At 41.2% G+C, this 16,291-nt stretch overlaps 1 protein-coding gene and 1 long non-coding RNA gene across 2 annotated transcripts in view; both read right to left on the bottom strand.

The window, feature by feature from the left end:
* Window positions 1–10,026: 10,026 nt before the first annotated feature.
* The window catches only part of LOC121709962, a 28,787-nt gene continuing 22,522 nt past the window's right edge, over window positions 10,027–16,291 (bottom strand). The window contains exon 3 of the long non-coding RNA XR_006032065.1: window positions 10,027–10,275. This is a non-coding gene — a long non-coding RNA (uncharacterized LOC121709962). The remainder of the gene's footprint in view (window positions 10,276–16,291) is intronic.
* LOC121709957 (amine sulfotransferase-like) lies at window positions 11,496–15,752 on the bottom strand. The gene is made up of 7 exons (XM_042093719.1): window positions 15,673–15,752; window positions 13,689–13,890; window positions 13,217–13,422; window positions 12,913–13,039; window positions 12,715–12,809; window positions 12,279–12,462; window positions 11,496–12,185 (listed from the first exon to the last, which is right to left on the bottom strand). Exons 2-7 carry the CDS (start codon window positions 13,861–13,863, stop codon window positions 12,064–12,066), a joined length of 909 nt encoding a protein of 302 aa, XP_041949653.1. The 5' UTR covers window positions 13,864–13,890; window positions 15,673–15,752; the 3' UTR covers window positions 11,496–12,063.

Below are 16,291 nucleotides of genomic sequence, written 5' to 3'. Positions count from 1 at the left end.
TAGACTTCATGTCGAAAACGCGGCAGATGCCTCTAGGACAATTCCCTACTTTAGGTCAATCAATCAATCAATCAGATTTATTTATATAGCACGTTTAAACATGACTTGCATCAACCATCATCAGCTCAACATCATCCCTCTGCCAAGAGCCGGAGTTCATCCATCTTGTACTAGATTCCTACATCGAAATATCCTTGAAGGAAAGGGAGCGCATGCGGCGTACAGACTCAACAAAAGGCATCGACATCATTGGCATGAACAGATACACACCCATCCCTCAGCAACTTGACAAGTTCTGGGCGTCTGAGGAGAAGCGGAATCTGCAACTGTTAGCTCGGGATATGGTGTGCAATCGAACCAGTGGCAATGCTACTATCATTGTCAGCTCTGTTGTCATTAATGATGAGGTGCTACCAGCAAAGGCAGTTGGTGGCGAAGAGATCCCAGACCTCAGGTGCATGTTGAGTGGGCTGTTTGTGTGAAGCAGTGCAAGAGAGTTGTCATAGTCTCCAATGACACAGACACCTTTGCATTGCTTCTCCACTACAGCCCATACTTCCAAGAACTTGGGATGAAGGAGATCTGGCAGCAGTATGGCACTGGTGAGAGGCGGCGAATGCTTCCACTCCATCAAGCAGTCTCTGGTCTTGGAGCAACACTGTCAAAGACAGTGATTAAAGCACATATCCTGACTGGAGATGACTGTATGAGCAAGGTGGGGACTAAACATGCTGCTATGGCTTCTGACCCAGTCCAATACTTAGCCACTTTGGAGAGGCAGACACCTTGACAGAACAAGATGCAGCGTTGGCTGAGAAGTACTTGGTGCGTGTCTGGGCTGGGGCCAGGTCAACTACAACGGCTAAGACATTTGATGACTTCAGGGTAGAAATCTACACCAGTGGAAGGGCTGGACTTGATGCTCTCCCTCCCACAAGTAGTGGGATCAAAGGCCACATCCAACGAGGGGCTTTTCTGGTTTACAACAGCCAAGGACCCCAAAGCAAGACTAGAGCCAACGGAACATGGATGGAATGAGCACTTTGGCACACTCCTTCCATCAAAATGTCTGAAGCCCTTACGAGTCTGCTCACAGTATGTAAGTGTCCAGGCAGTGTGACAATCGTTGATGTGGCTGTCGTGCTGCTGGAGTTTCATGCACCGTATTCTGCCATGGAAAAATGGAAAAATCATCCTGTAAAAACCCATCCCACTAACATAGATAGATAGGTAGATAGATAGATAGATAGATAGATAGATACTTTATTGATCCCCAGGGGAAATTCAAGTGCATGCTTGCACACATACAGTACAGTACACTTTGAGAGAAATCAGACTATATGGTGCACTTTTACTTAATTTGGTATGATGTTATTTTGTATCACTTTTATTGCTACATAGTTTTATTTGCACCCAATTATTTCCTTTTATATCATTGTACTAACACCCAATTAAAATAAAAGTTCAAAGGGGATGTTTATAATTGTTACGTTTCTTCTCTTCATGTCTTGTTATAATTAAAACAAATAATTGTGGGGAAAAATACAATAAAAGTAGATAGATAGATAGATACTTTATTGATCCCCAAGGGGAAATTCAAGGTCTCAGTAGCATACAGACATCACACACAACATGCACTTACAGCAGAAATGGTAAATATAAGTATAAACATATTACAAAACTCCACTGTACAATAGAGACAGTAGAAGATAAGAAAAACTAACAAGACTAAATACTAAATATACTATATAAATTAAATTAAAAAATCCAGTGTGCTTGAGGGTGATCAAGCATGAGACGCTTGCAGTGACAGGGCCGGGACTGGCCTGTAGTTCTGTGTGCATGGTGAGGTGCTCAAGAGAGTGAGTGACATGGTGAAGGTGCAAAAAGTAGTCCAACAGTAGTCCTGTAGTTCTGTGTGCATGGTAAGGTGCTCAAGAGAGTGAGTGTCATGGTGAAGGTGCAAAAAGTAGTCCAACAGTAGTCCAACAGTGCAACAGTGCAAGAATAAGGTCTAGAGACCAGGATAAATAATATGGACAAATGAGAGAGTAAAGTATAATGTAGACAAGGTAATATAAAAAAACATGTCAGTGGTTGGTTAGGTTGAGGTAATAGGGTTACAGCCATTCAGTATTGTAGAAGAGCCATTGGTCATGTGTGCTAATATAGCATGAAAAACAGTGTAGCAGTAAAACAGTAATAAAAACATTAGGCTGTGGACAGTAGTAAAACAGTAGTGAGCAGTCAGTACTCGAACATGGAGAGGGTGGAGAGGCAGACAGACTAAGCAGAGAAGTCTATCTCTCCTCTTCCCTTTAGTGAAGCATTGAACAGTTCAATGGCCCTGGGGACAAATGACTTCCTCAGTATGTCTGCAAGGCAGTGAGCGAAGTCTCCAGCTGATCAGGCTCTTCTGCTTTACAATAGTGCTGTGGAGTGGATGACACTCATTGTCCAAGATGTTGATCAGTTTGTTCAGGGTCTTTTTGTCAGATATTGAAGTGATGCACTCAAGTTCAGCTCCCACTACAGAGCCAGCTTTCCTTACCAGCCTGTCAAGTTGCCCAGCATCCTTCTTCTTTGTGCTTCCTCCACTGCATAAAAGAGGACGCTGGCAACAATAGACTGGTAGAACATCCTGAGGAGCCTGCTGCACACATTGAAGGACCGCAGCCTCCTCAGGAAGTACAGCCTACTCTGCCCTTTCTTGTAGAGTGCGTCAGTGTTGGCTGACCAGTCCAGTTTATTGTCCAGGTGGAGACCCAGATAGTTGTAGGTGCTTACCACCTCCACGTTGACCCCATCAATGGAGACTGTTAGCAGAGCGGGCTTAGACCTGCGGAAATCCACCACCATCTCCTTGGTCTTTGAAGTGTTGAGTTGAAGGTGATTGAGTTTGCACCATTGCACAAAGTCCTCCATCAGGCTCCTGTTCTCCTCCTCCTGTTCGTCCCTGATACACCGCACAATTGCAGTATTGTCAGAAAACTTCTGCATGTGGCATGAATCGTGTTGTAGCAGAAGTCAGATGTGTACAGGGTGAACAGGACTGGAGAGAGCACAGTTCTCTGTGGCGTTCCGGTGCTGCTGATCACAGTGTCAGAGAGACAGTTCTTCAGTCTAACGAACTGTGGTCGCTCGGTCAGGTAATCTGTAATCCAGGTTACCAGGTGAGCGTCCACACCCATCTGCAAGAGCTTGTCTCCCAGTCTGAGGGGTTGGATGGTGTTAAAAGCACTTGAGAATTCAAAGAACATGATTCTCAAAGCACTTTTCCCCTTGTCTAGGTGAGAATGTAGAGAATGTGTAGAAGATAAGTGATGGCATCGTCCACGCTCACTTTCTCCTGGTATGCAAACTTTAACGGGTCTAATGCATGGCGTACCTGGGATTAGGGGTGGGCGATATGGACAAAAAATAATATCTCGATATTTTTTGTGATTTTGACGATAACGATAATTAGTCGATATCCTTTAAAAAAAAAATTGTTCAAGTCTGAGTTACTTTACAGCTCATTATTTATGAATAGCATCATTACAATAATAACCAATACCCTAACCTGTGACTTTTTAACCAAATCAACCAATGCATTGTCACTCTATGACACATTTCCAATTCTGACACCACTGACCAAGAGAAACCTAGTCAGAAATCCATGGCGAGTTGTTATATGTTATTTTAAGAGCGCATTAACAGTGATACATCTCATTAGTGATACACGCAGGTGCACAACTACGGAGCCCAGGATATGTCATGGGGTAAAAAATAATTTACAAAAAACAAATTACCTATTTCGTGGGAACGAATTAATATTTCGTGGCCACAAATTAGTACTTTGTGGGAACGTATTGCTATTTTGTGGCCACAACTTATTATTTTGTGGGAACGAATTGCTATTTCGTGGCCACAACTTATTATTTTTTTTCCCCATAACATATCCGGGGCTCCGTACACAACGCACCCTGCAGCGCACATCCATGCAAAACATTACAAATTACACAATTACAATGGGAAACAGTTAGAATTAAGATATTACGAAATACATCTCACAATGAGTAGTTATTCACCATCATTTGCAAATTGGTATGACGGATAAAAGTGATTAGGCGAGAGGCTAATATGAAGCACAGCTGAAGACGCACTGTCACGAGATGTAAGCAACTCCTCTGCAGGGTAAACGTTTTTTATTCAGTCATTCGAACATTATTGGGGGTAAGTGTTAGCCTAGAAATCTAGACGCACCCTAGCGACGGCAAATTAATTTGCTCAGCCTGTACGTCTAGTATCAAACCATAGGGATTTCTATTGGCTGACGCCGTGGACTTCATCCAATCACAGCGCTCTATTTTGTTAGAGAGTCTTAAGGCGGGCTTAACAGGATAACGACAGTCCTGTGACGGTGAACAACAAGGAAGGTGGCTATGGCTAACGAAGAGCGGTTGTTTGAATCAGCGTTGGCGTCAACTTTGGAGGAGTTGGACTTGTGCTTTTCTTTTGAGCAACACAATGCACTTAAGTAATTCCTTTCGAAGAAGGATGTATTTGCCGTTTATGGTCGTAGCGCTGGCCTATTGCATGCCTAGGCAGTTTGAAAGACAATTCTCTGCCCGCCCCTTGGATTAAGCGAGGTAAATGGTTCGATTCCAGACTATACATTTCAATGATATAGGATGGCCTGCCAGGCTAGGTAAGTGTTGCTTTTTCCAGGCTATGTTTTTGATGGTAACCAATTGTCAGTCAATAGTTAAAGTAATTAACTTTTTAGCCTATAAGTGTTTTGTTGTTGACTGACACCACCGTGAAGTTAGTTTCACTTTCAGAGTTCAAATAATAGCCGAGTGCAAATGTGTGTTGGCTACACTTTGCTATGTTTTAGTAAACATAGTTTAATGGAATAACTGTTCCATATGGTCACAAATGCAAGTGTAGCCGGCGCGGTCTGCACCTCGCCGACTACTGCGTTAAGGTGCACTGATGTGGTTTTTCTCCATATAAACAGTAGCCTATACAAAGAAGAGAAAAGCTGAAGCATATAGGCTATTCTGCATGAAGACAAAATGGCGAGAGCTAACAACACACACACACACACACGCATAAAACATGGTTAGGCCCTATTAGCTATTTCAAACATCTCATTATTCACTTTGGATATATCAAGGAACACAAATCCACTCATCCCATATGCCCTTGCAATATTATGCATGATCGAAAACATAAAGTGTACTTAAACTGACGTTAAAACGATTATTTCTGTCTTAATGATCACATTGCGTATAATACATACCTCCCCTCAGTCAATGGTAAACAGCCTGAGAGAACGCGATACAATTCACTCAAGACACTCTTCCCACAGAGGGCGCTATTACACGAAATAATATAAAACTTGCAATACCAAAGCTAATTTTATACAAGGCAGACAAGTAAAGGATTTTGGAGAAATAAAACATTGACCTGAACCAAACACAATTGAAAACAAAAAAAAGACTTACACATTTTCTTATATCTGTTACACAAGCAGATTCCTTCAAATGCTCTGCTGACTATCAAAATACATGTGCGCTGTTTGAAGTTGCGCTGCTTGCTGTTAAAGGGAATGACAGATGTCATTCTCATTGGTTTAAATGACACCCTAAACACACCCATCACTGATTAAGAACTATAGGAACGCTTTGTTGCGTGTACCTGTACCCTAAATTGAGGAAGCGTTGCTGGTCTAAAAATAATAATAAAAAAAAAACGTGTGATGGGGAGGACTGAACCCATGTCGACTGCGTGAAAAAGCAATTAACCTGTTGCGCCACAGGAGAAGCACCCAACGCGAGAATTAGGAAATAAAGTATCAAAAAAACATCAAACCCATGTTTACATGTCAGTAACATTAACGTTAATAGCCTATAAGCCTAAGAGTTTTGACTCTCCCTGTGCGCAAATTTTGTGTAAAATATGGACACGTTATAGACTTCTCCTGCCCATTGCAGTGTGCGTTTCAATACCTGTGTTTCATGAACTGAATTCTTAAAAGAATAGGCTGGACAAATTTCTGTGAGTGCCGTCAGCTGGTTCGTGGCGCAAGTGGATAGACGTCTGATTACCAAGCAAAGCCAATTAATTATTCGTGGTTCAATGCCCATGTGGAGTTAATTTAGGTGTTAGTTTTTTGGGTTGCATGTTCATGGTCCAGTGCATGTAGTACTACATACAATTTTGACTTTTAAACATGTCATGCATATTTGTGTGCGTCTCTAGTAGGCCTATATCAGAAAGTGACAAATCTGCAAGCGGCCACATCTGGCAAAGACTCGTCATCAATCATGAAACGTCATCAACGCAGCCAGTTAACATGGGAGCCAGTTGCCATGTAACACCGGCACAGATCTTAACCTTAAAGGAGTACAGTGTGACGGGAATGTTGAGAAATGAACGTTCTAAAGAATATCTGGGTTCATTGAATTCAACATAGAATTTTAGAACCTTCAATTGTTGCGGAACTTAGAACGTTCAAAAACCTACACCTTTAAGGGTTAATTAAGAAACACATGTTGGGTCTGTTTAATTTTGCTTGGCTCATGATCGCTGAAGGCGTAGGCCAGTGATTCTTAAACTAGGGGTTGCCAAAAACTTCCGTGGGGTCGCCAATTATTTTCTGTATTCAGTCTGAAATTATTATTAGGTGAAACAAAGGAAAACTAGATGTACCGCATAGCGGTACAAAATACGACAGCCGCTCAGTCCTGTACATCCGTTCCGCGAAAATAAATCACACTTCAATTTGTCTCCATATTTTACTCCATCCCCCGCTCTTGAAACTTTTGTGTATGCTTGTTTGGCATGCCTGAGTGTGTGTGTGCGGCTGCTCAGAGAGTAGCCTACTGGTGCTGAAAAGGTGAATAGATTGTAGAATAGCCAAAGAAGATGTAGCATTGTTATAAAACCTTTAACATCTCTAAACAATCACAAGTAGGGCAGTTCATCACAGTTCATCCATTGCAACTGGATTGATGAAAGGTCACTTACACCTGTAGGCTACATTGTATTTGGGAAAAGCAAAAGGTATCAGCATAATGTTATTTATTTATTTATTTATTTATAAACAAAAACATCTCTGTCAGTTCCGTGCCGTTTTCAACAGCTATCAAAAACAAAGGTCATTTTTGGATGGATGGATTTTTTGTGAATGTTTCTTCTTCTACATAAGATTTTAGTCATCTTTAGTTCATGTAATACTTTATTGTCAATGCACAAATTAAGTAACAGTAGTCTGAAACGTTATTGTTAATGCACAAATTAAGTAACAGTAGTCTGAAACGAAATGCTGTTTTACATCTAGTGGTGCAAATAACTGACATGTCCAAATGGGCCTTGATGAAATGCGTCGCTAGACTGTTCATACACATTTTAACGGGCCAAAGTTGAAGAGCTGTTGTCCGTTATTGTTCGTGCAAATATAGGCTGATTCATGTTCCCTTGCATTGTGTAACTGAGGTCCATGGCTAGTCTGGCTTTCACCAGACCAACCTCAATCTTTTAAGAAATCAAAAAATAAATAGCGGCCAGATCAGGCTGGGTTCACCAAGCCTAGTCCATAGGCACCCGATATTGTTCACGCTCTGGCTATTCTAAATGCAAAAATGCATCAGGGAGTTATGACAAAACTGTAACTAACACACTAGATCCTAATAGAAAGCTGTTAGCTTCCCTAAGCTACAGGTAGGCTTATAAGGTAGGCCTATTTACAACATAAATTGTCAATAGGCTATGCTGGCGACACAAATAAAATCTCCTTTGGAAACCAATGGCTTACGCCTTACAGTATCAAGCGGACTTAAACTGCCATATCGTGGCGAAAAGTTGTAATAAAATTCACGCAGCTCCATCAGTCAAGGAAAGCGCGAATGAAGTAGCCACTTCTAAATGGGACCCACTACACAGTAGCTTAAGGTGTGTTGCTAAAGCAGCCATAATGAAATGAAGTTGTCATTGTTTGGATACTTCACACACACGTGCTTTTTAATTTCACAGACTACAACTACCAAGCTGGAATCAAAGCACATCGATTCCCCTCTCGCACCCTGCACGCACTTAAAACAAAATAAACAGGCGTCTCAGTCTCAGCATGTATATGCAAAACTGTATCAGACCGGTGTAACGTTGGTAAATCTTCCATTGCACAGAATGATTTTTGTAGCACATGCAACAAATGACAGTCGAAAGATACAATTACAGTGCTGCTATCAATTTGCTTGGTATAACCGCATTTATAGTGTTCTACAAATGCAATCAATCAAATTGGCCTCCATCACTCAACCAACGCTAACAGTAACATTACCTAGGTCCTTATTGATATTATAAGATTAACGTACCTGCAGTAAAAACCAAGCATGTCCGATAAACATCCTCAGATTTATTTCGGCTTCAAGAAGAAATGGGAATTACATTTCATGTGAACATCATCCTATCCTTATTAGACGTTCTCTGCGGTAAACTATAGTCCTTGTAGGAAGCGTCCATTGTTATTCCAACCCACGTTTAACTTCCAACAAAATTACGTCTCACTGCAACGATGCGCCATCTAGTGGACAAACGACAACTTATCGCCAATACTGGAAATGCAGCCATGATGATGATGATGAATATATATTTTGGCTTTCTTTTAATCCTACTGAATTTGTAATTATCTATCGGCCGTTCTAATACCGATAGTATGTGGGTGCCTGTGTGTGTGTGCATGTGTATATGTGTGCACCGCCATCTACAGGCCAATGAGTGTACAGTCACTAAATGTACACATAATCTATTTTTTTTAAGACCCCCCCATGGATGAAATTCTACGAAACTTGGCATACCCCCAGAGAATGCCAGGTCAATCATACAAGTAAAATGTGGTGCAGTTCTGAACATCTTAACTGAAGATAGGGGCGATTAAAGCAGAATAATATTGCATTTTCATTTTTTACCGGGGGTTGGGGGGGGGGGGGGGTGCAAATCACAAATGAGTGATTATGGGCCAGATTGATGTGGGCCCTTGAGACCAACATACCATACCATAAAAGATTCTTCATCCTCGGTGCCACGGTTCAGGTAGTTATTTAGGGAAAAACTGCTTTTTTTGCGGTTTGGGGGGCCCAGCACGAGGGGGAGTGGACCCCGGGGACGAAACGAAAATTTTCCGTAAAAGTCTAGTGGGGCTACATACCCACCAAATTTCATGTGGTTCGGTGTCCCGGGTATCGTTGACCAAAAATTCAGGAAGTAGAAGCTAGCTTCGCTAGCGGCGGTCATAATAATATTGGCCTTTTCTGCCTTTTTCTTATTTACACGCAGTTAAGAGAAGAGAGAGATTTTTTTTCGTCTTTCAACTAGATCTGGTTCAGCCTATGGGCTACTGGTCCGCTGATAGAAACAATGTAACTATCTGCTCCCACTATGCAAACTCAACTTGTTCCCGCTATTTTAAGTAAAACAAAACAAAAGACATAGGTAGCCTACTAGCCAAAATGGACAGGTGGCTGCTTAAAAAATTGAACAAAAGCTCGGAAGTGCCATCTAGTGCGTCTACTCCTCCGTGATCCTCAGATGGGACAAGTCTAACGGCCGGTGAGAATAAAAAAAACAAACGGCGCGTCGGCTTTATCAGAAAGAATTTCTGAAATATGCATTCACTTGTCAAGTTAAAGATAACCTCAACCACCCACAATGTGTGAATTGCGGCGATGTTCTGGCGAATGAGAGCTTAAAACCTGTCAAAATGAAACGACATCTCAAAATACAGATGTCGGCTCAGCACCGTGGAGGAAAATCTCCGTGTCGCCGTATGCAGCATTCCTCCTAGAATTAACTTGCTATGTTCACGGAAGCATGCTCACCCTTCCCTTTGAAATTGTTAAAGATAGTACACCAGAAAAGAGAAATAAAAAAGTATTGTTATTGTTATCGCCATAAATATAATTAATGTAACGTTGTAGGCCTAATGCTGCATGTGTATGTGTGTGTGCGTGCTTGTGTGTGCGCGCGCTGCGATAGCGCTCTGATCTGATATGGCGGCAGCCTACACTTGTTTAATCGTGATTGTTTGGTTTTCTCGGTTCTTGTTCATATGGAGTAAATAAAACAAATGACTTTGCTTTTTAGTTTTTGCTTGATTTAGTTGTTAACGTTTGAGGGGGGTATTTGAGTAAGGACTTAGAATGGGTTTGGGGAAAGTGGGGTCGCCAGACCTCGCCATACTTTTTTGTGGGGTCGCCAGACAAAAAGTTTAAGAACCACTGGCGTAGGCTACACATGCTCCAATAATTCAAAATGACAGAGCAGCGATTTCATTACGTTACAGTTTTTAAGTGAGAAATTGCAGTAAGTGGAGAAGAATGTTCAATATAGCATGACCCTATAGACGAGCAAGTGGGCTCTAAAATGTATTGTGTGCACAAGCACATATAGCCTCACTCACTGAATTTGGCTCTCACATGATATGCTGCTAGCCTGACGAGCCAGACCCACATTAAAATGTAGGGTCTGGGCACTCACCATTCGCAGTGCTCAGTCAGAGGGGCGGGATAATCGGTTGTCTTTCAAATTCCCTCTGTACGCAATAGGACAGCGCTGAGTCCCATGCGTTTTCCCACCAGCGGAGCTAGTTGGCTAGTTCAAACTTTTGCCATCTTAAAACAAGCTTAACTCGTGTCACACTGTTGGCCAACAGCAACATCCATCTTCTTTGTTTTCAAGTAGCAGGGAATTCAAGCCAAACTGTTGCAACTCTGCCATCAATCATTATGTTAAGCCCGCCTAACGACTCTATACACGATTTGATTGGCCTGATAGAAGTTTAATTTTTCGAGCTCACAAGCCAACGGAGAGTTGCTAGACTAGCCCTGGAAGCAAATGTAATTTGCTGCCGCTAGGGTGCGTCTAGATTTCTAGGCTAATATGCTGCAGGAGATGCCAAGACTAAGATTGGATTTATGTTTGGGGGGTGGAGAAAGAACAAACAAAAGTCAAAATAGAAATAGAAAACATAATTTGATGCCTTTTAAGTCGCTTAGATGATAGTAGAACTATCGCATAAAAACAATATTGCACTTGTGGGTTGGCCTGACGAAGACCCACATTGGCACACGGGCATCCTGTGGGCACACAGTCAGGGTGCCCCAAGCAGAGCCTGTCTGCAAACATTCACTTCTATTTTTGGGCACAGAGACTGATCGAGTGCTGCCCGTAACAGAAGGCAGGAGATCGTGCAGACCGTTTCTGAAGTGTTTGAGATGTTCTAAAAACAGACATGTTCTAGAAATCACCAATTTGAAAAATCGGTTTTGTAAATGTCACACATGTGCATATAAATTCTTAATGTGACTTTCCAATGTTCATATAATATGTGCGTATATGGGTAATCAGTCAATACCCAATAATATGGGTATTGACAGATTATTGACCTGTGAGAGGCCGAGAGGGTTGGTTCTGTTCTACTTACTTACTCTTAAAAAAATAGGCTTCAATCAGTTTTTGTTTTTATTATAGAAGTAGTAAGCGGATCAGTTCTCAACAATTTACATAATACATAATTTACTACTTTATAACATGAATGTAATATCATATTGGATGATTGATGAAAACATTGCAAGGGAAAATATGCACAAACCAAATAGCTCTCCTCAAAAATCAGTTTAGTATCATATTCATATTTTGTTTCATGTCTCATTTCACATACATAATTAATCTTTAATCAGTGAACATTTGCTGGATATTGAGCAGGGGGGGGGGCATCTTAAAGATGGGAAGACATGACAAGGTCATACAGGAATGTGATGAACTGCAACAGATAAATTTAAACTTGCACTGCTCTTCAACCTGCATATGCATACGCTCTTAAAGCAAATATGTTGTCCCTATCTGGGCACAAAGATGTGTTAGAAAACAACGTAGGTTGTGTTATTTTCAACACATTTGTTTTAAGAGTGTACATAATGATTTGTGTGTGTGTGAGAGAGAGAGAGAGAGAGAGAGAGAGAGAGAGAGAGAGAGAGAATGCCAAATGTATTTATGTCTTTATGCTGAAACATTCACTCATGCAGCTCCTTGGTCCCAGATGACCTTGACCGGAAGATTCTTCATTCTCTCCTTGTAGACCTGGTCAAAGCGCTCGCTCTGCGCCACCGTCAGAAAGTTCTTCCAGTCCCCAACGGTCCCTGTGCTCAAAAGAGGAAGAACAATGTGTGAGGTCTCCTATGTCTTCAGAGGCTCTGAGTAGGAGAGAGATTCATTAGATCTTGTCATCTTGCCTTTCCGCATAAAGCTGCCTTTGCTTGAATCCAACACGTTCCCTTGAACGGAATTGTGATAGTTTGCTTTTACATCATTCTTCATGTTCTTAAAAGTGACCCTGTCCATGACCTTGTCAATGTCCACATCAGACAAAATCTTTCCAACAAACTTGCTGATCTTCATGACCACCGATCTCAAATCCTAGTTGGTGAGAGAGAGGAAAAGAGACAGAAAGATGTATTTTTAAGGAAATAATGTGCTTTTTTATTAGACTACAAGCTTGTTAAAAGTGGCCAATGGCTTGCTTATTTAGAGTGCATATAAGCCACATAAGACCACCTGTTGGCACATACTGCAATTTGGAGTTCTTGCAGTGAACAAGTGCCTGAGATGGACAATTAAAGACTATGTTTGGGTTTTGACCTGACATGACCCTCTTAGACTTTTGCTTACCATTTTCATTTCCTCGTAGCTCACAAACAGGATATCATATTTGTCTTTGTTGTTAAACCAACCTTCTATATGATCAAACCAGTTTCCCCCTAAGACTGAAGGAAAACACAAATTAACACCTCAAACATTCACAATAATCATTCAAAAGTTTATAATATTATGCTAGTGTCTGAATACATGTAGGTTTTCTCCCCTTACTTTTACCACTCAGAAAGTTTTCCAGCATTTCATCAAGGTTGTCGGCAGTCTCCAAAGCATTAAGCACTTGTGAGAAGTGAAAGTATGACACCAGAATATCTTTAGGGTTCCTCGTAACATAAATAATCTAGTGTGGAAACATACACATACACAACTCAATTTATTTTTTGCTTTTCATATTCCATGTCAGATATTATAAGGTAGATGTTTTCTATTGGCTTTTTTTACTTTCAATAAGGCTCAGTGGCAACCAAAGCCATCTTTATTTCCTCCTTACTTTCGGAGCTTACAATGTTGCACCTACTTTGGCTCTGTTGCTCTGTAGATCCAGGGGAACCATGTGCTGTGGCAGATGGGAGCAGAACAATCTGGGAGACTCCCTTGTGTCAATTTTATGAGCCGGTCGGAGGTACTCCAGCCAGGGCACACGAAAATGTGTAGGCTTCTCCAACAGGTCAGGATGGTCATTCTCATGGAGAATGGAGACAATGTACTGCATCCAAATTGTACCTGACATGTTGATTATGGGGTAATGTTAAATACAGACACAAAAATGATGCAATACAAATTTTCCACTACATTATGATTGCTAGGGCAATTTTGTAATGGCAACTGATATGTGATGTTTTTATCATTTTTTTGTTATTATTGTTCAACTTTTAGATAGGAACTCATATGCCTGGTTAAAAGGCATACATTTTGCGTGGGTATTTCTGATGTGTTTTGTATTAGTCCTTTTTGACAATCCAAAAAAAAAGCAACACAAACAGCCTTACCCGATTTGGGAAATGTCATTATGAAGATGTCACCATCTCTTATGTGAAAACTCTTCAAACTGTCCAAGTACTCAAGTGCCTCAGGTATGCCATTTTCAAAGTGTTGCAAGGCGAAAACTGCACCCTTGTACAAGAGCAAGGATTCCCCAAGAAGTGTGTAGTCTTTCTGTGCCATCACAGTTAGGTCAAACTCGCTGAAACCCTGTTTCCATCCAAAAGATATTTCGCATGAATACGATGTGGCGCATCAAACATTCAGTACGACACACGTGATGACAAAATAAATCGCTGTAACCTTTGGACAAAAGCGTCTGCAAAATACCATAAAACAACCTCGTTTTTTTTCACGCTGCGTTAATTCGCTTGGCAGAGGTGGTTTAGCGAGAGTTAAAAAATGATGTAGGCCTAAACATTAACTACAACCTGACGACCAAAGTGATACAAGCCAACAACTCCACAACCCCTGACTACTAGCGCGGGAATGATGCCAACGATTCCCCCGCCATAGATAGGCTACAGCAGACATGTCAAAGTCAAGGCATGCGGGCCGGATCCGGCCCACGAATGAATTATCTACGGCCCCCGGGATGATATTTCATTAGTATTAGAACCGGCCCGCAGGCCACAGCCGCCGGCTGCTGTTTTGCACGCACCAATACTCCATTTCCCACAATGCAACGGTAGCCCACGAACTCACTGCGGCGCCGCAAGTGGGCCTCGGCTTCATTATTCATCAGTATTCAGTCAGGGCAGATGTCAACTTTCAGCTACCCCACTCCCCAGTGTTGTGCCTGAACACGTTCATATTTTGAGCGAACGTGAACTGAACGTAGTTACTGTATTAGCCTACCACTGCCTGATGAACGTTACGAACTCGTTCATTCTGGTGGTGAACGGCACGCTCTTTCAGTTTAACTTCGTTGAATAGGGTGTCAGATTTCTACAGAGCCTTCCACGCGAAAACCCGGCTAAACACACCGTAAAAATGCCTTAATATGGCAGCATGCAGGTCACCATTTGTCAAACTATGGGCCGCGGTCCGCAATGTGGACAATGGTCTGCAGAGTGAAATTATTCCCGGGCCATCGTCTAATAATTTGCTGCGCAATTGATCAAGGAGCCGCGGACAGAAAAAGAAAACAAACATTTCTGCAATTAGTAGGAAATACTTGTTTGGTGTCATTAAACATAGAGGCATAGAATTAAGTCGTGGTATGGGCGTTGGGGAGACCGGGTATGGTTGTAACACATTTTTCTTCAGCACCTAAAACTACCATTTCTTTTAAAGCTACAGTTCTGGAACTTTTTGGCAAAGTACCCACATTTGTCTACTACAAGTGGCAACCATTTAAATCTCTTCAACTATATTACAGAATTTGTGAGATTATGACAAATACAGTGTGTACCTTTGTTACAACCTACCCCACTACTGGGGTAGATTGTAACACCTATTGGGGTAGATTGTAACAGGTAAAAAAAAATGCAGAATAACAATGGAATTCCATTTGATATACTGATTTATTGCATAAACAGGGTACACAGGGTGTGAAAATAGATTCACCAACATATTGTATACCATACAATCCGTTCTTCACATAGAGAATGGAGATCATATTAATGTTTTAAACTAAATATAAAAACCACAACGTTTATACTTTTGTGTGTGTATGTATTTGTGTCTCTCATGGAAAGAGAGAGAGGGCTGAACAGTCACACACACCATTTAAACAGACATTAAATGGGTCTACTAGCCCCATTCCACAGGTTGTAACATATTAAAAAAATGTGTTACAACCTACCCCACCACTGTCATCCATTGTTTAGCTAGCTGTATTAGCATGGTGCTTTGAAACTAGCAAGAGAGAGAGCTACACCATTCTTTACTAGAAACTATAGTTTGACCTGATGTAACTCATACAACTGTATCTACAATGGTAAAAGCACTAGAAAAAAATAAATCTAAAAAAAAAAGTTACTTTCTTACCTCAGATGTTGAATTTTTCTCCTTACTCCGGGATAAATGGCACTAACAACTTGAAAATGTCCATGTGTGATCGTTAAGGAAGTCTGATGAGTCAGAAACTGTCACATGGCTCATATCTTATCCCTGATTGGTGGAATTGGTGATGTTACAACTTCCCCCATGTTACAACCATACCCGGTCTCCCCTATTCAATGCATGCGTGTGCACGTTGGTAGCAAAGCTAAGCTTCAACCTATTGGAAGGCTATTCAATTATGAAACGACATTTAATAGAACGACGTGGATTTATGCAACTTTCATAAAAAACAGCACAGACTATATTTGGCTATATTTAAAGTCAGCCTTAAGCTATTAATTAGTCTTAGTTAAAGATAGTTAAAGATCTCCAGATCAGTGATTTACGCATGGTCTGATCCGCCATTTACCATTCACAAAAGCTGGATATTGTGTTTCCTGAATCCTTACATTCAGGCATTCAAATTAAATGTAATTAGCATATAAATATTCTATCAGTGTATGATGCTTGCATGAGGGAAACATCCCAAAACAACAGCACCCATATAACTGCTGTTGTTTTGAGAAGTATTTCTCATGCAAGCATCATGCAACAATGCAAAAAC

The sequence above is a fragment of the Alosa sapidissima genome, chromosome 5 (genome assembly GCF_018492685.1).
Source record: "Alosa sapidissima isolate fAloSap1 chromosome 5, fAloSap1.pri, whole genome shotgun sequence".
NCBI lineage: Eukaryota > Metazoa > Chordata > Actinopteri > Clupeiformes > Clupeidae > Alosa > Alosa sapidissima.
The sequence above is the reverse complement of the archived record's forward strand: the minus strand, read 5'-3'. Positions and strand labels throughout refer to the sequence as shown.